The sequence below is a fragment of the Seriola aureovittata genome, chromosome 8 (genome assembly GCF_021018895.1).
Source record: "Seriola aureovittata isolate HTS-2021-v1 ecotype China chromosome 8, ASM2101889v1, whole genome shotgun sequence".
Lineage (NCBI taxonomy): Eukaryota > Metazoa > Chordata > Actinopteri > Carangiformes > Carangidae > Seriola > Seriola aureovittata.
The window spans coordinates 22621011-22643517 of NC_079371.1; the positions used below are offsets into that span (position 1 = coordinate 22621011).

Consider the following 22507-nt stretch of genomic DNA (forward strand, 5'->3'; position numbering starts at 1 on the left):
GAAAAGCTTAACAGTTTATTAAATCTCTGGGGCTGCTGCAAAAGATAACATAATTACTGCTGGAAACAGTATAAATTATCTCTGTAATTAAATGACCATCGGAAAACTGATGATGCTAGAATTTTTTTCTGATAGCATCACATTAAATGATTAACTATTGATCATTACTTCATATTTGCATATTTCATTTATTTACTTAATAATGACACTGACTACTTCTATAACATAATAGCCCTCAATACCCTTAAAAATGATAAAATTACGATTCAAAATTCAAAGTGGTCTGCTGAGTTTGAATAGAGAGAAACAGATGTTGACAAGCAAGAATTAAATCAAGCAGCAGCCGAGATGCACAGAGCAAATGAGTCTAATTAACTTGATTTGAAAATTAGATGGCTGAGCCAGTATTCAAATACAGTGAGTAAATAACTGATTGGTTAAAGTTGTATTCCTTAGGATTTTCATGATATTAAATCCATGTTTTTGATTCTTTTTATGGTGGAGTTTTTTTTTTTTTTTTTTTGCAACAGCAATGTATTTAGACTAATGTATTACATTCTCTATATGCATCTGCACTCTGTGTATAATAATATTCATTGTTAGTGGCAGAAAACAGCGTCTGGAAACAATAATTGCCTGTGATTGCAATATGAAATGTATGTATTTCACTCCTTTTGATTTTCTTCCAATTACACAACTCTGAAAATGTGTTGAGCAAACTCCTATTTAAAACATCTGCCAGTTCTCTTTTGTATGATTAATGTCAATCAATCAAACAGTCAGCTTTAAACACTTTAAACTTCTTAACAAGGTGAGGAGTGGTTTAAAGCCGCATTAACCACATTTTGGCCGCTTGGGATGAAACGCCACAACAAGCTGAATATTAAACATACTGTATATTCGACATATAATGGTGTTATTACGTCCATACAATGTCAAAAAATTGGTTAAATGCCCTAAAACTTTCTGAAAGTCGAGGGAGATGTCATCAAATTGCTTGCTCCAGACCTGAAGCTATTCAGTTTCCTGTTCATAAGAGCAAGAAGAGCAGCAAACGCTCACTACTGAGAAGCTGTGGCTACGGCATGTTTGCTTAAAAAATGACCTAAATTATTATTTAAGTATCAAAATAATTGCCCTGTATTTAGCTGTTGGAAACATGTCAGCAAAAAGGTGGCAATATACACATTCAGCACATAGAGAGTAATATTACCATTCATTTGGTGTCATGTCTTGATGTGATCTGATTAATGTAAGTCCAGTACTTACTCATTTTCCTCCATTATTCATATAAAAACACTGATTAGTGCAGCTTTAAGCCTGAAAACCTCTTTACAGATGAAAATGAAATCTTAAAATAAACACATGGTTTTAAGTGACATCGTGTATAAGCTGAGAATGAGAAGAGAAATTACCTTTAAAATGAGGGCACTGTGAATCTTCTTCAGGATGTCGTCCATCTCCAGCAGTTTGGGCTGGATGAGTGAACTGTGGGGTCCGCTGATATGACCAATGTGGTCCAGGCCTAAGTAGTGAAGGATCAGAATGTCCCAGTCATCCCTCTTGAGGGTGCTGTCCAAATGACGGGTCACATTGTTGTCGACCTGGATGGAAACAAGATACATTTACTGACACCCAGGATTTCAGCTGATAATCAGTTTGAAATTATTCAAAATCATCCCCTAGAGCAAATTAAAAACGAGCAGAAAGGAGCTTTACCCAAAGCTGCGATAGAGTCTGATGATTGTCTGATTATCACCAGGCAAATATTTCCTGGCAGATATTTACCGCCATCCAACATTTCAGGTAAAGGGCTTAAAAATCAGCACCAGCAATATGCTAGTATAAACAAGAGCAGATTGCATACAGTCCCACGGCGCATTTGTAGCTATGGCATAAAGAGCTAATTGATGAGCAGGTTTTTTTGTGTGATCTCAGCTCCGTGCCTTCCCGGTTGATCAGCTGCCTTCATCTCTGTAATGCAGATGACTTGGCCTCGTAGATAATGCAGCGACTGAATCTTTTCCAGGCATACATGTACAGCATATTACACAGAATAGATGCAAAGGCTTTACTGCATCATGTGAAGCCTTTGGTGTATGTATCGGGTGATGGTACAGTTTAATGAGCTTCGATCTACAGCAGCAGCAATCTATGAAAAGTTGAAGAACAATTGCATAAATGATATTGTTGTATGATGTAACTAAAATAAGTTGCATACAGGAAAATACTAACTTTGTTATTCACCCAAAGCACATGAGAGTTTTCTAACACATTATACAATTTATAGAACATTTACAAACCATTGTGTGTGAGGCAAACTGGTCACATTTATAGTACGAAACACACGAGCCTGTATGAATCAGCTCATGCTGCAAAACTATAAGTCTCAACATGTTTAGTTTTTATGTTTCATTTCAAAATGTTTGTACTGCAGCCATCAGGTGCTTCAATCCTTGACTGATATTACCATAAAAAACACATCACTCATATATTTCAGCTGTTTGCCTCAGACATACCTCAGTGTAGTCGGATACAAAGAAGGAGGTTGTGCCATCGTACTCCATGAAGTGTTTGGGGAAGAGGCGCACCCAGGTGTCATCTCCGTAGAAAACTATCCTCTTCCGTGCTGTTTTGGCCTGCCAAATGAGGTTGTCTTCCAGCAGTGCAGGAGAATTTAGGTTCATTACCACATCAATGAAGCCTGGGATACTGCCAGTGGTAAGAGCCTGGGGAGAGATATGTTTTTGTCATTGTCCTTTGAACAATAATTGTCTTTTAATGGTGTTATTCAACCTTACAGTTTCATCATATTAATCCAACTTATTAAGATTTGCGTTGCAGTACAGTGTTCAAAAGTTTTTAATAAATTGGTCATCTTCAAAACAAAATAAATCAAATCAATTAATCTTCCTTTTACGTGACTGGTGAGTGCATTGATCTAGCATCGAAAACCAGACTTATTCCCACGTCGCTGAACCGATCCTGCTGCCACGAACTGAAAGAATCCGGTAGAAAGATGATTTTTATGAAGTACCGTTTCTACTGATTTCATCATGGAATCCGCAATAAAACAACAATGGCCTCCATTTGACTGACAAGGAAACCACAGCCTATTTTGGAAGTCAGGAAAGAGCGTGGTGCATCGTTGAGGGGGGACTACAAAGGCCTTGTCTTCATGCACTGAAGGAGACATGAGATTGTAGATGCTGGCAGGAAACACTGTTATTTAAACCCCCGACGAGCTGCCCTGAGCAAAGCCTGAGATCCTGCGGGACGCTCAAAAATCCGGGCTAAGATCAGAGTTGACCGGCCTTTATTGTGTGAGGGACCAGGTGTTAGAGGAACCTGCCGAGGGAGCTGGGCTGGCAAATTCAAAGTCGTCTTTGAAATCACTTCTTATAGCGCTATTTTATCCAGTTGATCATTGATGTATTTGTCCCCAGTTTGTCACTTCACTTCAGTGTATTTTGTTCATCTTATCAGATTTCATATATTAGAGGTTTTTTTTTGTTTATTTGTTTTTTGCTTACAAAACACTTTGCAGCAGTTTGTGCGTGGTTACTGTGTGAGCTCCACTTTAGTCGTTCTACGGCAACTCCGTGGCTACTTCACAGACACAAGAGACAAACAGCAATAAACTAAGGATATAACACCCCCACAATGAAGGGTGGAAAGGCTTTAAGAGCTGACAAGACATAAACCTTACTTTATTTTCTATCACATTTTCAGTATACCCAGGGCCATGATGTTTTTAATCAATTTGAGTCGTGATGTATGGGAATTAAATTTTCCTCTGCCAATTTCAAAGATTTGTGTCTCCTATTTATAAATGACAAAATAATAAACATACTCTATGACCAAGTAATGTCGTAAGTCTTTCTGTTTGGTCAGATGATTCACAGGTTTTAACAAAAACTTCTCCAGCTAAAAAGTCAAACTGAAATTTTGAGCCCCATCGAGTGATCTTTGTTCCTGAGCTCAATTATTTACCACTTCCTTCCCTGCCATTGTTTTGCTCCTGCCAGTGCAGATGCTTGTTTCAGGAGGAGATGGATGGTTCCTCGTCAAAAACAGTCTTCTCTTTCTGCCTCTTCAGTCTCACTAAGGTCTCCAGTCTGTTGAAAGAGATAGTCTGACTAACGAAACCAGTGGTTCGACCCCTTTTTAGCCAATGTGGTAGGAGACTTGAATAATAAATAGTAACAAATGAAAATAAAATAATAAAAATGGGGACGTGTGGAGATAAATCTACTGTAAAGATCATCTTGAAATAAACAAAAGCGCTGCCAAAAAAAAACAACAAACTTTGAAATCCTGCCCAAACTAATCAGTGACTCATCAGCTTACTAATTACAGGCCCACAGTATGTGCCGAGGCTTGCAATGTGCCACTGCTTAAATGTCAAATACAATATCAGTGGGGTATACAGACACTCTCTGGCACAGTGCTGAAAACTTGTCAAGGTGCCAAAACACTGACGGAAGGGGCTGTGACTTCAAGTCTTAGAGTCTGGCAAAAGATTTAACAGTTTCCTTTTCAGCTCTTGCCCTTGGTCGACTAGTGAGAGAAAGACTTTCTACAATTAACTTGAATCTGTCCTCAATCTTCTCAGGCCTTATTACCACATAATACCTATGGATGTGATACACCGCACCGAATATGCGCTAGATCTAGCGTGTCCATACTACCCAGGCAGATGCAAGCCTTTCAGACACCCACAGTGCGTTGCTGCTTCTGCTGCTGCTGCTGCTTCTTACTATGAACTGAATTCATTGTCCAAATCCAGCACCACAGTAGTGTCCACTGACTGCTGTGCCGGTCTGAGAGTGCGGCTCAACTGGCCACATGTGAATACATGAGAACTGGGGAGGAAAACTAACTTCTTTTCTCTTCCTGTCATGGTTAGAAAACTCACTAAATTGGAATCATTGAATTTAGTGGGGAAGACCCCCGGGTAGAGTTTCCAGTGTAAAAACTGTGCATAAAAAAAACTATACACAGACAAGAAGCTGGATTCGAAAGCCTAACTGTGTAGCTGAATAAGACTTCAAACTCAGCTGTGCTGCATATCTGCATGGAGAGTGTAACTTTATCAGATACAGTAGAGGGAGCGTTGGGTCTGATATATGTGTGTAAATTAATGGCCATGCCACAGAGAGATTATGATTTAGGTTAGTTGGCTGTGTCATACCAGTTAATTGGGTGCAATGCAGTGATAGTGGGCACTCAATGGCAGCTGGTCTGTACTGCCCCCTACTGGTGCATTACCAAACCTCAACGGTGTGATTGATAAATTTAATCTTAACACTGATGTTAATAAAGCTCTATGGATAACACAACTTCTAATTACAGTTGTGGTTAAACCGACCACTGCAGCTACTACAGACAGAGCAGTGTGTTGCCTCAGAGCATTGATCGTATGCTTGTTTCCGTTGACGCACCAGCTGCAGTGTGACAGCGTGCCAAAAACTTCAGCAATGTCCGCTGGGATTTCATTACAGTAGGCTGTTTTTATCTAGTTTCCATCAGTCCCTCATAAAATAACAACAGGGCTTACAGATGCTCTCACCAGGCCTGCAAGTCAAACCTACAAGTTGACAGACGGCTGAGGAGGTGGCCTTTTCAGTTTCTCCTCCCCTCCTTGTCCTTACACTGTACTGTATATATCTGCTGTGACATAAACCCTTCATGCTTGTCCCCTCTTATCGATTTCCCTCTACACACCCCTGCGTTCCCTCGTCCTGTCAACAAAGCTCAAGGTTCAAATCCGGGGCTGTTTGTCCAAGCTGCTTTCAAACCATTTCCCCCCCATCATCACGACATCCTTCTTTAAACCCCTTGGATTAAGGAGGAACATCTGTCTCCCTGCAAGTCCGCCTCACTCCTGCTCGGCATCCGTCCTCCAGATCATCATTGACCTGCTCCATTTCACAACAATCAGCATCAGCTCTTCTGTGACAAGTGTGTTCAAGAAAGTGTTCCTCCTTCCATTTACTGACTGTTAACTAGTTTCTTTTGAAACACTTAAAGCCAATGTGCATTAAAACTCCACTATAAAATAAAATATAAAAATGATCGGATGGACAGAATATCAATCATATTATAAATTACAAATCAATACATTAATTGATAATTTAAAAAAACTGTAAGCCGCTCTCCCACATCGAACCACGCTCTGTAGGATCAGGCTTCAGAAAGCATTTCTTAAATACTGCTCCACCACAGTTGCTTCTCCTCTCACTCGTCCACTCTCTTTGACACTGTCAACCAACACATGCTCTCTGCCACCCTCTCTGACCTGAGGGTGACTGAGTCAGCACTACCTGTCTGACCACAGTTATCTGACATCACTGAGGAGGATTCTGTCCACACTGTGTATCTTCAGCAGCAGTTTGAGTTTTGGCTCCAATCTTTTCCTATCGTTACAACATCTTGACACTTCCCCGGTCCTCCCACCATTGCTAAATCATGAATGCTGCCTTTTATTCTGCCCTCTGACACCGAGACTGAATATTCTGCTTCACCTGACAGCTTCAGTTAAATTCCTTCCCACCACCAGCTCAGCACTACCCAGCGCCCATATGGACAAAACTGAGTTGCTCTTTTACCTCGAAAATAATTCCCTTTTGCAAAATCTCTCCAACACCACTGAAACAACACACTGACTCTTTCCCGGTCTGCCCACAATCTTGTGTGTGCTTCAGCGCTACCAACTGTCAGGCAAGGCGCACATGACATGACTGTAATTCCCTCCTGGCTCTGCTCCCAAAATATTTTCAACAGCATGACACATCATCCAAATGTGACAAAGCACCATGTTTTCACCCTTTCGAAATTCTGTCATGTAACCCAAAATGCTGTTATAGGCTGAAAAGTTAGCACCCATTTCAAAATGCTCTTCACATTTTCCATCTACATGATTATTCTGGGCTTGCAGGAATACTGCTGGGGCATATTTGACTCAGACATTTTCATCTCCTATGATGGGATGGATGAAATATTTTTGATAAAGCAATTAAAACATCTTTTTCTGCTTCACTCATTAAGTCAAGTTTTCCCAGAGCACAAGGAGCCAAATTCAAATTGCTGGCTCTGTCTCTCTAACAGCCCAAAACCCAAAGATATTTATAATGAAAGAATCGTTTAGCAACAACTATCAAACTCACACATATCAATGTATTGCAGGATAATAAAAAAAAAAAAAAAAAAAAAAAATATATATATATATATATATATATATATATAAATAAATATATATATATATATACATATAGAAATATATATATATATATATATATATATATATATATATACACATATATATATAAACTGAACATTTTTGTTTTTGCTCCCATTTAGGATAAAGATGTTTTCAAAGCACAAAGAAGGCGTCTTTTTTCTCAAATTTTGTTCACAAATGTTTAAAACCTGTGTTGATGAGGATTATTCCTTCGCCAAGATCATCCATCCACCTGACAGATGTGGCATATCAAGATGCTGATTACACAGCATACTGCACAGGTGTGCCTTGGGATGGTCATAATAAAAGGCCACTCTAAATGTGCAGTTTTATTTTGAAAAAATACCTTATTTAGGCACTGAACTGTGTGAACTGTATCACACGACTTGGGTTAGAGATTTGCATTTTTTGGAGGGAAGGGTCGTGGATCACTCAGTATCTGGTGTGACCACCATCTGCCTCATGGAGTGCAACACATCTCCTTTGTACCGAGTTGATCAGGTTGTTGATTGTGGCTCATAAAATTTTAGGCTGCTCCTCTTCAATGGCTCTGTGAAGTTGCTGGGTATTGATAGAAATTGGAAAATTCTTTTTTACACGTAGATCCAGATCAACCCAAACGTGCTCAATGGTGACACTGGGATATTTCATTTTAGGTGTGTACATCATGCTGCAACATGAGGCGATGGCAGCAGATAAATGGCATGACTCTGTGTGTGTGTGTGTGTGTGTGTGTGTGTGTGTGTGTGTGTGTGTGTGTGTGTGTGTGTGTGTGTGTGTGTGTGTTTTGTGTTTATAGAAAAGGTCTTAGATCTTTTATTTCAACTCATGAAAAATGGGAGTAAAAAGTGTTGCATTTATATTTTTGTTCAGTGTTTATATACAGTAACAGTCCAAAGTTTGGACACACTACCACATTCACGTGAACGGGAAAGTGTGTCCAAACTTTTGTATATATACCTATGGGGAAATTAGTCAGGTAGTCAGGGACTGAATAGCACTCAAGTGTATCGTCCCAACTTTGGACTTTGACTTACAAACCCTCTGCCTATACAAAGGCAGTGTTGGAACAAATTGTAACTACACCCTCCGAGTCTTTATTAGGACAATAACGCAGGAAGTAGTGCAGTACGGATGGTGAGAAAAAGGAAAGTAACAAAGGAAGACAGACTGGTTGGTCGGAGGTTCATCCCACACCAAGATAATGACTCAAAACATTAAAAGAAAAGAAGACGGTGGCTTCACATGATAGACGACCAGCACAGTCTCCAAAAATTAAACCCCATGGAGCTGGTTTGGGATGAACCGGACAGAAGGTGGAAAAAAGCAAACTACAAGTGTAAGAATTTGTGGGAACTTCTGCAACAGTGTTGGGACAAACTTTCTGACTTTCTGTTTTCTGATTTCCATCAAATGAAGAATGTCACAAGTGTGTTTGGCTGCTGGATGAGTCAAAAAATTTAGATTCAATTCAGGTTTTAAGATTATGTGATTCCTTAAAAATATAAATAAAATCATTATTATTTGTTTTATACTTTAATTTTCAGAAACAACTGGAAAAATTTGCTTTAAAACTTTTGACCAGTAATGTATCTTAGTATAAAGTTTACGTGACCACTAACATTAATGCTACTCGTCATGCTATGGGCTTGGGGTGAGCTCCAGAAAGCATTTAGAAACTGACCAACACATTGTCAGCTTTCATCTTTTATGGACTTTGATGACAGTGAGAAAAATATAGAATAAGATAATAATAAGAATACCAGCCTGATCCTTTACAGAGTTTCATCATTACAGATTAAAGTGATGGTTTACAGGTTGTTTCAGAGGTGTATCTGATATTAAAGCCATTTAGTTTTGAATAAAAGTCATATTTAAAGATACATAACAAAATAACAATTCATACCTAAAAACAGAAAATGTGTATTTTGGAAAATAATTGGAGAAATGACTTTAGATCTGAAAGGCTGACTCACTACAGTAAATTAATTTGCAGCTTACCATAACCATCAGTACAAAACAAGTAATTCTAGACTCATGTGGAGAATGACTTGATGAGTGAGAACATCTGACAACAGTAACAACATCTACCTTGATCCTGGGCATGGTGACTGTTGGAGGTCTTGCCTTGGCCACAAAACTGTGCGATGAGCCTCTTTCCACCACATGTCTGGTGTAGGGCATGTACATGCGACCACTGGGTCCGAACACGAAGTCCTCCCGGAGCGCATCCACGAGCATTATCACCACCCTTTTAAAAAGGGGTTGGGGGAGGCGAGAGGAATTGGGAGAGCTCCCTGCAATTCAAGCAAACATCGTATGAGTTTTAACAGTCTCCAGTCGACAGTGCAGAGCTGATGCTCGCACATACACCGAGGTCAGTCTGAGCCAGACCTGAACTCACCTGACAGCGGCTCCGCGGGCAGATCTGACAGCTTGCTCTTGGATGAGAGGGAAGACTTGACAGGTACAGGAAAAAATCCCCGCAGGAAGAGGGCAATGCCAAACACTTCAAATATTAAGATAAACGAGGCAAAAACAGACGAGCGGACTTTCATCTTGCTAGCTGACGGACACTTTAAGGAACGAGTAAGTTAGTAAGATGACTTGCTAGCTAGGAACAGTTTACCTCCACATAGGAGAAGACAGAAAGCTATGGCGTCCCATTTCAGATGGACGTACTGTGAAACAACATATTTCAAAACCAGGTGTCTCTGTATTTAATTAACTTAGCATTTATGTTATATATTTGTGGCTGTAATTGAGAGCAAAAACACTAATACCAGGTAGCGCTGTAGCCAATCATTGCCACTTCCGCCTTGATAGCATGAAACTACGGGTAATACGTAGAACCAAACCACACCAATACGCCGCCGCCGCCGCCGCCGCCCCCCCCATGTTTACATCTACTGCTGTCATGAGTACACGTAAACGCTTGTTAACAACATTAAAGAATCATAACTGGTGTGATAAAAACGGAACAATAATAGCTGCTGTTGTGTTCTCTTCTAGCAGGCTGTCCAATGACAGTGGTTAACACTCTTGTATAGGTGCCATGTGTGCACAGAAAAATAAAAAACATAATAAAAAAACAAAATATATAAAAATATAAATAAAAATAGATAGATAAAATATTTTTGAAGTGTATATGGAAATTAAAAAATATAAATGATTAAAAAAGTGACAGGATAATTAAAAGAAATAAAAATCAGCATGAAATATCTGTGATTAAAATACAATAGAATGGTTTACAACTCAGTCAAATTTTATAACCACTCAGATCTAACCATTGATGATACAGGTGGAATCCATCAATCAATTAAATCTGGTGATCTTGATTTTAAATCTTGGTGCAGTTTCATCATCATCTGTGTGGGGCATATATTATTTAGTTAGGTCTGACATTGATATCAGCTTTAAAATGTAGTGAAGAGGTATGCTATCCTCTACTGCAGGGCTTTATAATTAGTAAAGAGGTCTAGTTCTCTTACAAAATTTATCCTGTGATATAACATCTGCAGCAGTGCTGGGTTTCTAGAATATTTTACATGAAAGACAATTTATTATCAACCCGATGTCAACTGTCCCAGGATGACAGCTGTACAATGTGAGAGCCTAAAGTGTAAGATATAAGAATGATCATCTTTTGTTCTTTTCTTCTTGCAATAAGGTAAATAAGAGCCAGTTTATAACAGATCCCAGAAACCCCTTTTATATATCCTTAGGAAACCAAATTTACCATTAATACCACCTGTAATGGACCAAATGACTGTAATATGTGAAGGAACCGGATACAATTAAAAGTATAAAATGTTTCCCTTAAATATATTTAAAAAAGTGTAGCTAAATTTATCACTTACTTACTAACCTTTTGTAAACCCAAGGCTGAATTATGAAAACAAGTTGAGTCACATTTGAAAGTTCAAAAATATCCTGAAATGTCAAAACATCAAAAATAGCTGTAAATATGCCTGGAGGAAAATATCAAGTGCCTGATGGTGTTGCATTTTGGGAACTTGTATAAGTCATTGCAAAATATGTTCCACATTATTATACATAAGAGCATGGTGACTTGACTCAGTAATCAATGTAATTACTTACACTTGAGCGTTTCATATCCACAACGAAAAGGTTTATAATCCTAAACATTTAACTGAGTCTCTGCACGTTCTTTCTTCAGTGCTTGAGTTCAGTGCACACTGCTGAAGTTCAACTTGTCTCCCTCCCTGAGTCCTTAAATCAGATTTGCTTTAATTTTCCAGTTGCAAAGGGCAGCACACAGGGACAATGAGATATTTTCATCAAGCAACTCCAACTGCTGAGCAGAGGATAAGTGGTCTGTCTAGAGTTTTATATGATTTAAACCTGACATTTATTGGGCCTGAGGCTGATGAGGTCTGATTGGAAATTAGCTCAGGGTGGAATTGACTTCCACACAGCTCTGTTGTGTGTTTAAGCTGCTGCTGCCATCTACTGGGAAAACTTTGTAAAGGACAGACGAACACTTGGAAACACCACCAGATATTTGCATGTTAATCCTGTTTTCTCTCTGGTATCTTTGTATCTTTCAAAGGTCAGAGTCAGCAACCCGTGAGGAGCTAGCAGGGATTAAAGGACAGGACCACAGTGTTTCAAATCTGTCTTAAAACAATATTCACATGTCCATATGTATGCTGAAAGTGTTATTGGTTGTTGTAATCCTTTTCACTGTCTATACTGGCCTCGACGAGATAAGATGATTTGTATGTTTGTGATGGCCGACCAAATCCACAATCCTCATTCTGTGTGAAAACACATTCTTCACTAAGGTTCAGATGAAGCTAAGCTATTTGGCTATTATCATATCCAATTGGTATCTTCCAAAGAGTCTTTTTTGGCACCAAATTCCCACTTCTTGTTGCCACTCCTCTGCTGTGCCTCAGTGCTGTACTGAAAACACTCAAGACTACTGAAGCCTCATATTCACTTTGGTTATGTAAGTATACTACTAACTTTGTTCCATGTATGTAATCCTGAGCATTTGATAGCTGGCACTTTAAAGTGAATACCTCTTGGGTTTTTGGAGTGTTGGCCACACAAAACAAGTAAGTTTCTTTCTTGACTAGTTTTTCAGCCTTTGACTAATCAAAGTATATATACAGTTCTTATGTATATGTGTATAACATGCAGTGTGCACTGTGAACTTAAAGGCAACATGATGCCCAAAATGCAGCTCATTTGAGTGATATATAATGTTTTGGATATAAAATGAAAGTTAACATTCTTTAGTTAAATACCTAATAACCTCTGTTTGTGCAGACTGCCAGCACCTCAGACTTGACACACTATTAAAAAACAACTGTTCCACTGAATGTAGAAGAAAAGTTGAATCAACAACCTGGAGAAGCCTCTTGGATGAGAGGTGAAACGTTTTTAAGTGGCTACTTGGATGACTGAGAATCTTCACAGACATTTCATTGGATGATTGATGGAAATTACCCCCATGAACAGAAGTATTAATAAAACCAATAATTGGTGATAAATTAATGAATGGTTTTTGATGCTTTTGTAAAATTTTGAACAACATGGAATTCTTCTCCTGGCAAATTATCCGTTAAATGTCAGAGAGAGAGGAAGTGATGACACAGACATATCAGGACCAATGACAGCTTTATTCAGTAAGGCCTTTCACAAACAAAGACCTGTTCTATAGAATAATAATATCATTACATAATAAGATACTAATAGTATTGCAGTCTATTTTTCTTTTCTCTTCAGAACATTAATGAAGGCGTCTTTGGGAACTTCCACGTTGCCGATACGCCTCATCTTCTTTTTGCCCTCTGCCTGTCTCTTCAGCAGCTTCATCTTACGTGTTATGTCACCTCCGTACTACCAAGGAAAAAAAAAAAAAACATAATTATTCACAATTTGCAGTCCATTTGTAGATTCAACAATTTTTTCAAATTAGGAAAAATCTTTACTTACACATTTAGCGAGAACATTCTTTCTGAACGCCTTTATTCTGAAAGAGGCAAACACCGTCATTTCACAATTTTATAAGGCAATTTAATCCATTTAGCACATTTCATACACAAAGACAATTCAAAAGTGTGTTATGTACGGTTTTGCACCCCATACCACTCTAACAAAGGTCATTCCAGATGTTGTACTTACGTCTCCCTTGCGATGATCTTACTTCCGATAGCTGCCTGTACAGCTATCTCAAACATCTGCCTCGGTATGGAGTCTTTGAGTCGCTCACACATGGCTTTCCCTGAAGGGTATGCACGTTCTCTGAAATGAAAACACACCAATCAGAACCCAAAACATCTGTTGAACTCCCCTGTTCTCTGCTGCCAACAAGGACTAAAAGAGTGCAATCCATAAAATCAGATATTAGATTAAACCTGCTGTACTCACCACGTCACTTCAACAGTAAAACATGTGTTATCCCCCACAGATGCAGGTACCCCTTTGGGCAACAACAAGCTAAATCTTATGTCCAAGTTTAATTAAAACGTGGCTGGAGTCGGAGCAGTTATTACCTGCCGTTTTCAGTTTCCCCATCAGACAAATCAGTGTAAAATTAAGAAAAGAGCAGAATGCCAAAACATATCATTCTTTCCAGTTACATCAAAATCAGACCAGGGGTTCCCCACATTTCACCATGTTAGGGATAAAAATCCTCAAGTGAAAATTATGAAGAATAATAATAGTGTAAGGGATCATTTAAGTGGAAAATGTTTCTATCTGTTCAGGCCATAAAACGGCCACAGTTTCCGTAGAGACAGTCCTGTGCAGGTTAAAAGAATAGTGTGACATTTTTTGAAATACACTTATTCATTTTCTTGATGAGAGTTCAGTGAGAAGATGGAGACCAATGTTTGTTCGTTAAGTATAAAGCTACAGTTACAAGACTAGCTAGACTGAACGCTAAACCAGAAAGCATAAAATACCTTATATTAACTCACTGCATCTTGTGTCAAACAAACACAAACATACAGTGTAAAAGTGAAAAACTATTTGAGGAAGTAATGTGAAGTAACTATTTGTTTACGACCAACAGCTGGGCCAGAGACATAACTCCCCATAAAAGCATTTTACATTTCTGTTAGTGTGTGGATTAAACAAGCAGAATATAATGTGTCAATATGTGAGCTTTAGAGGTGTTGGGAGGGGTATTTTTAAACGTTGGAGAGAGCTGTCATATAGTAAATGGACTGCACTTATATAAGCTGGTACTATCTATTCTACTATCACTTCTACCACTATTTTCACCAATTCACGCACACGTTCATACAGCAGTTTCTCTATGTATTCAGTGTTTTTGTATCACACACACAGTCACACACTGATTATACATCTGGGGAAATTTGAGGTTCAGTATCATGCCTGCGGAAACTTCAACATGTGGACTGGAGGAGCTGGGGATCGAACCACCGACTTTCCCTTAACAACCTGGTCTACCTCCTGAGCCACAGCCGCCCTCATACTGTAAGGTACTGAGACATAAAAGTCTCCACATCTAACAGATGGATATGGCTCCTCCGCTCGACAGCGCACCCTTGCCTCACTTTGGTCCAGTCACGTACCATAAATTTCAGTCACTCCTGTAAATGATATTCTGCTCCGTGATTGGTGCTTTGCCCTTAAAGAATAACAGACCGACTCCATGCTCTGCTCTGCTTCCAGGCTCACAGTATAAATGGCCAGAGTGTAGCTACTGTAGGTGAAGCGTGGCGCCCTTCAATTACCAAGGCCTGAACTGGCTCCTGTCCTGGCTCCGATAGTAAGTACATTAAATACAGATCTGCTGTGCGTCATCACTTTTCGCCTGTGAAGTTACTCTATTGTCCTTGTCATAAATGGAGTGAAGTCCTTGTCCAGTGTGTAAAGTCACCGTAACAGATAATGTTAACACAGACTGCCAAGAGGCCATATTTAATGTTATCCTGGGTGTTGAATACATTTCATGCTCCATAGGCTCAGTAGAATTACTCTGGTGATTCAGGACCATAAAGCCTTGCAATTATGTAAACTCATATAAAACCTTCAATTTCTTCTTTGTGACAGCAACGATAATAATTAAGCTGTGGGACACAGGTGTGAATGGGACAATAAGAAGATGCTTTCAAGCAGCAACAGTCTCATAACTTGTGAGGAACAAAAAGGATATTTTTATTTACTCACTGTTTTTGATTGAACTAACCTGTGTACGATTGTGGTGAGTTCTTCCACCGGCCGCCCATTCAGCAGAATGTCCATCTTTATCAAATCAGCTGCCTGGTAGCCTGCATTCTCATAATCAAAGCTACAGTACGGAAGATAAAATCAAAATCATGGTCAGCTGAATGCATGGAATAAGTTCACACTGTCAAAGCCCTTCATCTAAATAAGACTCAGGGGAAGGTACAATACAGAAGAGAAGAGTAACTAAGGGAAAGGAGGGAAAAGATCTCTTGGCTTTGTGCTTGTTTTTATATCAATTTTTTTCCTAATAATTACTTTTATCCACTGATACAAGACCTTAATAAATTTACCAAATATACCAAATACAAGTTGGAAATCTACTTTAAAGATGCTATTTTGGCTCTTTCAACTATGTGTATACAACTAAATTCTTTATACTGGGATTTCACCGACTCTTTTGTAGAGAAACTCATAAGACATTACTAACTAACTTATATACTCAAATATTGCTTAGAAATATACGTACAAAGAAGTTGGACTATGCAAAAGCAACCCCTGGAAATCCACACCGTATGTATTCACACGGTATTTGCTTAGTTTTACCTTGCATATCCAGATGACAGCGATTTGAGGAGGTCATAGAAATCCACAACAACTTCATTTAACGGGAAGAGATACTTCATCATGACGCGCTGGTCGTCTATGTACACCATGTTCTTCTGGATAGCTCTGCGATTCTTTAAGAACACAGACAATCAGCAAAATACAGTCACTTTATTCTTTTACAAAAGGAGATTTTTTTTTTTTTTGCTTCCTTTTGTTTACAAGTAGTTAGGTTTTTTTTTTTTTCTCTTCAGCTCCAGACCAATTTTCCAAAGCGTTAAAAGCATGGATGCACTCTAATATCTCCTGTCAAACTCCATTTTCCAACAGGCTTGAGAATCAGGCCAACTCGCCTGTGAGTATTCAGAGACATTATCCCTCTCTGACTGAAAAGAAAAAAAGAAGTCTGCACTTTAAATAAGATGTTTACAAGGCAGACACACATGATAGAGGAACATAAGCAAATGAAAAAACAGTACAGACACTTTTTCATTGATGTCATTTCCCTTTTCTTCTTACTAAGCAGAGCGCCATGATCTTGCCGGTGTAAGTGTCTGGAGCCAGAATGGTCCCGAGCACCATGGGCTCCATGTACTCCGACACAACCGACCTGTCTGGGAAGTGGGCAGGGTTCACGATGGTTATCTCCTCACTGCCGTGTTCCTGTGAGGAGAACCAACGTGAATTAAACCTGCAAATAAAACTAGTAAACCTCTTCACAAAAGCACACACGATTTTCTAGCCATCCTCCAACCAATTACTATGTTTTGAGTATGAAACATTTACACCCTGCAGGCTGAAGAGGAAGTCTGAACTAAAATCTTTTATATTCACAGAACACATTGCTTCATTGCAGTACATGCACTGTATACCATTACTACTCTCACAAGACTGAGGAATAACACATCTTCATAATTTGTCAAAAAATAATAATAAAATCCTGACTTATAGCAACCAGCTGTCACTGAGATGAGAAAAAATGTGTTGTTGATTCCAAAGAAACTACATACATACATTACGTTTTCAAACTGGCTGTGATTTTGCCTTCGCTACAGAAAATTCTGATTGTCCTCTTCTCATCAAGTGCCTCCCATATGTCATTTCACAGGAGGGCAAAGGCAGCGACACCAGAGGGCCTCCGTTTATCATCAATTTCCAAGGCGGTTGAAACTTTTTTGCTGAAATTACAGCACAAGCCAGGCCCCCTCTGTGAGGCCGGAGAATATACGAGCAGGAAACGGCTCTTACCTTGATGAGCTTGGCTGATGAGAGGACAGCCTTGTAGGGCACGGTGGGCGCTGTTACTATAACGGAGGCATTGTATTCCTGCTCCAGCCTCTGATTGAACACCTCCATATGGAGAAGACCCAGGAAGCCAAGTCTGCAGGGGGATGGGAAGGTCCACAGGTTCACCCAAGATGTATAATTGATATTCATGCTTTCTAATTACAAAAGAGTCTCTTTGGAAAGAGTTCAAGAGTGAGTAAGACTTATTGCTATCGAAGTGCAGTAATGTATTTGCAAATGATCTAAATCACTGCCGCTAACAGAATCAAATGTAGATCATCTGGACCGATAATATGACCTGTGATGATGCATAAACTCTCACTTGGCTGTCCGTTTTGGCATCATCACTATGTCCAAAAGAAAGTTGATATTTAGCAATACATCATGTCAGATGTTGTCCAAGTTTATGTAGAAACTTCTCCTAAACCCCCTACTTTTTAACAAACTTTTCTGCAACAACAAATAACTTGAAAACATACAAACATAGTGATGTCTGAAAAGGGTCTTGACCTCTGTGGTTGCACTGCTCTTAAACATCCGTGTCTTTGTTCTGATTTGCTGGTACAGTATATGCGGTACAATCCCCACTCCTCAGGCTGGGGATTGTAAAGCTACTTTTTATTCTAATGCATAACGTCCCCACCTCCAGCCTGCCCCCAGGGCCAGACTGCTGTCTCTCTGCACTGTGACACTGGAGTCATTCAGGGTCAGCCTCTCAATGGCACTGCGAAGGCCTGGATATTCTGACTGGTCCATCGGATACATGCCTGAGGGACAGGGGGAAAAAAAGGCAGAGTGCACATCATCAGCAAAAGACTCTTTTCATTTGGAAAGCACTGGCTGTACTTTACTGTACCAGCTACTCAAACACAACATGCACCGAAGGGGTTTTATGTATGTTGACGTGTGTGTGTTTGTGTGTGTGTGTGTGTGTGTATGTGTGAAGCAGTTGCTGAAAGGAGAGCAGTTCTTACCAGCAAAGACCATGGCTTTAGCAGGTTTAAACCCTGGCAGAGCCTTCACTGGCTGCTCCTGGAGGTACAGTGTGTCACCAATCTGGGCCTCCTTCACATCTTTCATCCCTGCTATTATGTAGCCCACCTGGCCTGCAAACCTACACAACAACAACAACAACAACAACAACAACAACAACAACAACATCTCAGAGAGTCACACTAACACAATGTAAACAAGCATCTCATTGGACAGATGGACAAATGTTCACAGGATTCCAGTGTTTATCTACTGTGTTGACCAGAGTGTATGTAGATATCGGGTAGGCTGGTTTATTAAGGCTGCACTGACAATGTCAGACAATTTTTTAAGCTATGTATTACATTACAGATTTTTTTTATTTTATCCTATTTTATTTTATTTATATATTTATATATATATATTTATTCATTTATTTATTTATTTATTGTCTCAAAAATCATTAAACGTAGTATATATGTAAAAGATGTATCCCAATTATGGCTGACTGAGGCTCATTTTAATTATTGAGTAGCCAGCTGATTATATTCTTGATTAATCAATTAATTGTTTGGTCCATAAAATTTCAGAAAAGGGTGAAATTTCCTGACGTCCAAACTGATGTCATCAAATAGTTTCTTTTAACCAACATTTCAAAACCTGCACATATTCAGGTTATTATCACATAAGACTAAAAATTCAGCAAATCCTGACAGTGTAGAGGCTGGAACCAGCAGATGTTTGGCATTTTTGCTTAAAAAATGACCAAAACAATGAATTACTCAATTGATTAATTGATTAATCATTTCAGCTTTAATCCCAATATCAGCTCCATTGGATGAAATACCAAATGTATGACGTGAGAACAGGAATAATGCCACGTACAGCTTCTGTGTCGGGTGCTCATCTGGTCGGAGAAGCCCCAGCTCGTTGACCTCGTAGGTTTTGGCGAGATGCGCCGACATGATTTTGTCCCCTTTTCTGACCTGACCTCCGAACACGGCGATGTTGGCCACCACTCCTCTGTAGTGGTCGAAATTGGAGTCAAACACCAGGGCTTTGAATGGGTCATTGATGCTTGCCACGGGCCTGAGAATAAGTATGAAAAAAAGAAAGGGCTTCAGTTTTTTTTTTTTTTTATGTCAATCATGTTTCCTACAAGAAATGAAACCACCTGAGCTTTCTTACGGTGGAATCCTGTTCACGACCGCTTCGAGAACCATTTCAACGTTTGTTCCCTGTTTAGCTGAGATCTGAAAGACATGAGATCATAAATTTAGACACATTCCTGAAAAATATACAGCTTCTATGGAACTTACATTATGCTCCACTCACCCGGATGCACTCTTCACGAGGGATATCAAACACCTTTTCAATCTGTGACTCCACCCTCTCTGGATCTGCATTCTTCAAATCAATCTGAGGGAGAAAGTGTCAGAACAGAATCATCCACCACGGAGCATTCAAGCAGAAAAATAACACGTGTTTACACTAAACACTGGCTGGTCTGAATGTACCTTGTTGATGACAGGGATGATTGTCAGCTGAGCTTCGAAAGCCAGGTAGAAGTTAGCCACCGTTTGCGCTTGAATCCCCTTCACATGACAGCAAAACATTAACGACTAAATCACGTGCAGCAAGTTCAACTACAGTAATTCACAAAGAAGGTCAAGTTTTCTACCTGATTAGCATCAACAATCAACAGGACACCTTGGCACGCAGAAATGGATCGAGACACCTCATAACTGAAGTCAACGTGACCCTGGAGAGAGGGTAAAGTAAAGGTTACAAAATGTAAACAAATCTATTTGACATAAGGTGGGCATGTAAAAAAACCCACCCATTTTCTGGCATGGCTTATATTATGGTAATTCAACTATCTGCTTTGGACTGCCTTCATGGATCACAGGGAGATTTTGAAATGTATAAAGTAAAAAAAATCGATCTGTCTAGCCCACTGCCTCAAGATGACGACTTGCAGCTTCAAATCAAATTGTGAAACACACTTTCCATGTCACATTTTTCCACCTTCTTCGTACCAACGTCCCACCCAGCAGAGGACTTACCGGTGTGTCGATGAGGTTCAGTAGGTACTGCTCTCCCTCGTGGCTGTAAAACAACGAGGCTGTCTGGGCCTTCACGGTGATGCCCCTCTCTCGCTCCACCTGAAGCTTGTCCAGAACCTGCTTGTTCTTCTCAGTCTTTGCTATGGCACCTGTGTGAGTGAGGTGGATGTTAACATTTTGATCATGAAGTAATCCAACAAACAGTCTCAAATTGACTCTTTAGACACTGTTCTGTTTAAGATGATGAAAGCTCTTTAGGATTCACTTTAAATTTCATCTCTGTGGTGTGAGCGGACGTACCAGTCATCTCCAGCAGCCTGTCAGCCAAAGTGCTTTTTCCATGGTCAATATGGGCAATGATGCAAAAATTCCTGATTCTCTCCACAGGGAACTTGGACAGGTCAATGGTCCCCTTCAGAATAAACGGAGAAGTCACTCAAAACAGCTGAATTGTTACAGTCACCCACCTTTATGTTGTTAGATCGATTACTATGTCTATTTCTAATTGGTTAGTCCAGTAAAACCTATATGTGAAGGGGCTTTTCCCCTGAATCAAGCATTTTGAGAATTGTATGAAATTATATAGAATTTTAAATAAGAAACAAATCACACACATGGGCAATGATGAGATGCAGTTAATTACTGTATTACCTGTTTGTCTGTTTGTGTGCTGACCATCCTGAAGCCGCTGGAGAAAACAGGCAGCCCTTTCATCCAGCGGTGTCTCAACACTGTGCAGGTCATGCTATAGTTGTGTATTTTCCTTCTGTACAGTTTGAACTGTACGACACGTCTTAACAGGGGAGAGACTAGAGAGACCGACATGTTTTCGTTGAGCTAGTAGCCTGACAGCAGCATGATAAGGAAGGTAAATAAACGTCAGCTAGCGTTAGCTAACTGTGGATACAGCTCAGTGGCGGACCGCCGGTGAACTGTACCAGCGATTAAATAAATAGTAATAATACATGAACCTTTAAAGTAAATACTCCTGTAATAACCCCGGTGCACGAGCTCCTAGAGTGCTGACATTTTGGGTGACAGTTCACCGGCAAAGACTTGTGGGAAATGTTGTTTATTTTCAGATCAAAGATGATGACATGAAACAAGATGACTTTCTACAATGACTTCCGTTTGGTTTGTTTGTTTTTTATTCCAGGCAGAGCCCAGCAGGGTTTAGGAGTTAAAGGCGAACAAATCGTCAGTTCTGTCCTCCTAGATGTTTCCTTACTAACACTGATACACTTTAATGTATCCAGTCTGTGTCGTGAGCTTTGCAAAACTCACTGTGCTGCTCTCTTTCTTTTTTTTCCCCGTCATTTTGAAAATACCAATAAGGCTAGACAGTGCAGCAGGCTATGTGTACTGATAGTGTGTAGTGTAGTAGGTTATTTAATCAGTTTGAAGTCACTCCTTTAAGGGACGAAAGATAAAATCATAATAAACAGAAATCAGCGTTTGAAAGCATCAAGGGGAGATTTATATATTGTTATACTTTTATCTTTGGGAATGTTTACACAGGCGGAAGTCCCGCCTACTCAATCCCTCTGATGAAGGATAAAAATGGATATCAGTTGCTATGACAACGAAGCCGCCTCTCGCATAAGAATAGATTCCTGCTTCTCTTCTTTGTGCAACCAGAGATAATAATGAGCCTCTATTAGCCCTGTCATGTAATCATCTTTTGTACATTTGAGACTTTTGCACTGAGGATTGCCTTTCATTCAAAGAGCTCAGCATCTGTTTTTCTTGCAGACAATACAAGCCAGTTTTTACAAAAACCTCACCGATCATTGGACAACACTCGGCCTACCTGTTAGACATTAACAGTTTCTCAATAACTCTCAGCTTCCTCTGCACTATAAAGGTTTTTACCATTGTTCCCATTGGTTTAATTAATATGATTCAAATTATGATTAAACTATATTATATTACATTATACGAATTATACATTATAGTATACAATGAGAAAATAATGTAAAGGAATAGTGATAAAAATTACTGAGTCTGAAAACCCTGAAATTTTGGTGTCAAACAATATTTGTCACTTCAAGTTAGCATCTCGGCTCAGCTGAACAAAAAACTAATAGGATAAGAAGCCAGTTGTATAGAGAAGTCTTTAAGGGATCAGGAAATGTCTTGCAGCTTGTGGGTTTTTTCAAACTTT

General features: G+C 39.4%; 2 protein-coding genes across 2 annotated transcripts in view; both read right to left on the bottom strand.

Annotated features, from left to right (window-relative positions):
* Nucleotides 1-10130, bottom strand: part of pigg (phosphatidylinositol glycan anchor biosynthesis class G) — a 57519-nt gene extending 47389 nt beyond the window's left edge. The window contains exons 1-4 of the mRNA XM_056382964.1: nt 9648-10130; nt 9335-9540; nt 2520-2729; nt 1416-1604 (exon numbers count right to left, since the gene is read on the bottom strand). Coding sequence (XP_056238939.1) covers nt 1416-1604; nt 2520-2729; nt 9335-9540; nt 9648-9801 — 759 coding nt within the window. The 5' untranslated portion in view covers nt 9802-10130. The remainder of the gene's footprint in view (nt 1-1415; nt 1605-2519; nt 2730-9334; nt 9541-9647) is intronic.
* Nucleotides 10131-12875: 2745 nt separating this feature from the next.
* guf1 (GTP binding elongation factor GUF1) lies at nt 12876-21378 on the bottom strand. The gene is made up of 17 exons (XM_056383728.1): nt 20995-21378; nt 20644-20755; nt 20344-20492; nt 19959-20039; nt 19795-19872; nt 19613-19696; nt 19466-19530; nt 19163-19366; nt 18280-18419; nt 17949-18072; nt 17267-17399; nt 16538-16681; nt 16019-16152; nt 15435-15536; nt 13400-13519; nt 13211-13247; nt 12876-13114 (listed from the first exon to the last, which is right to left on the bottom strand). The coding sequence occupies exons 1-17, from the start codon at nt 21166-21168 to the stop codon at nt 12980-12982; spliced, it is 2016 nt and encodes a 671-aa protein (XP_056239703.1). The 5' UTR covers nt 21169-21378; the 3' UTR covers nt 12876-12979.
* Nucleotides 21379-22507: the final 1129 nt, after the last annotated feature.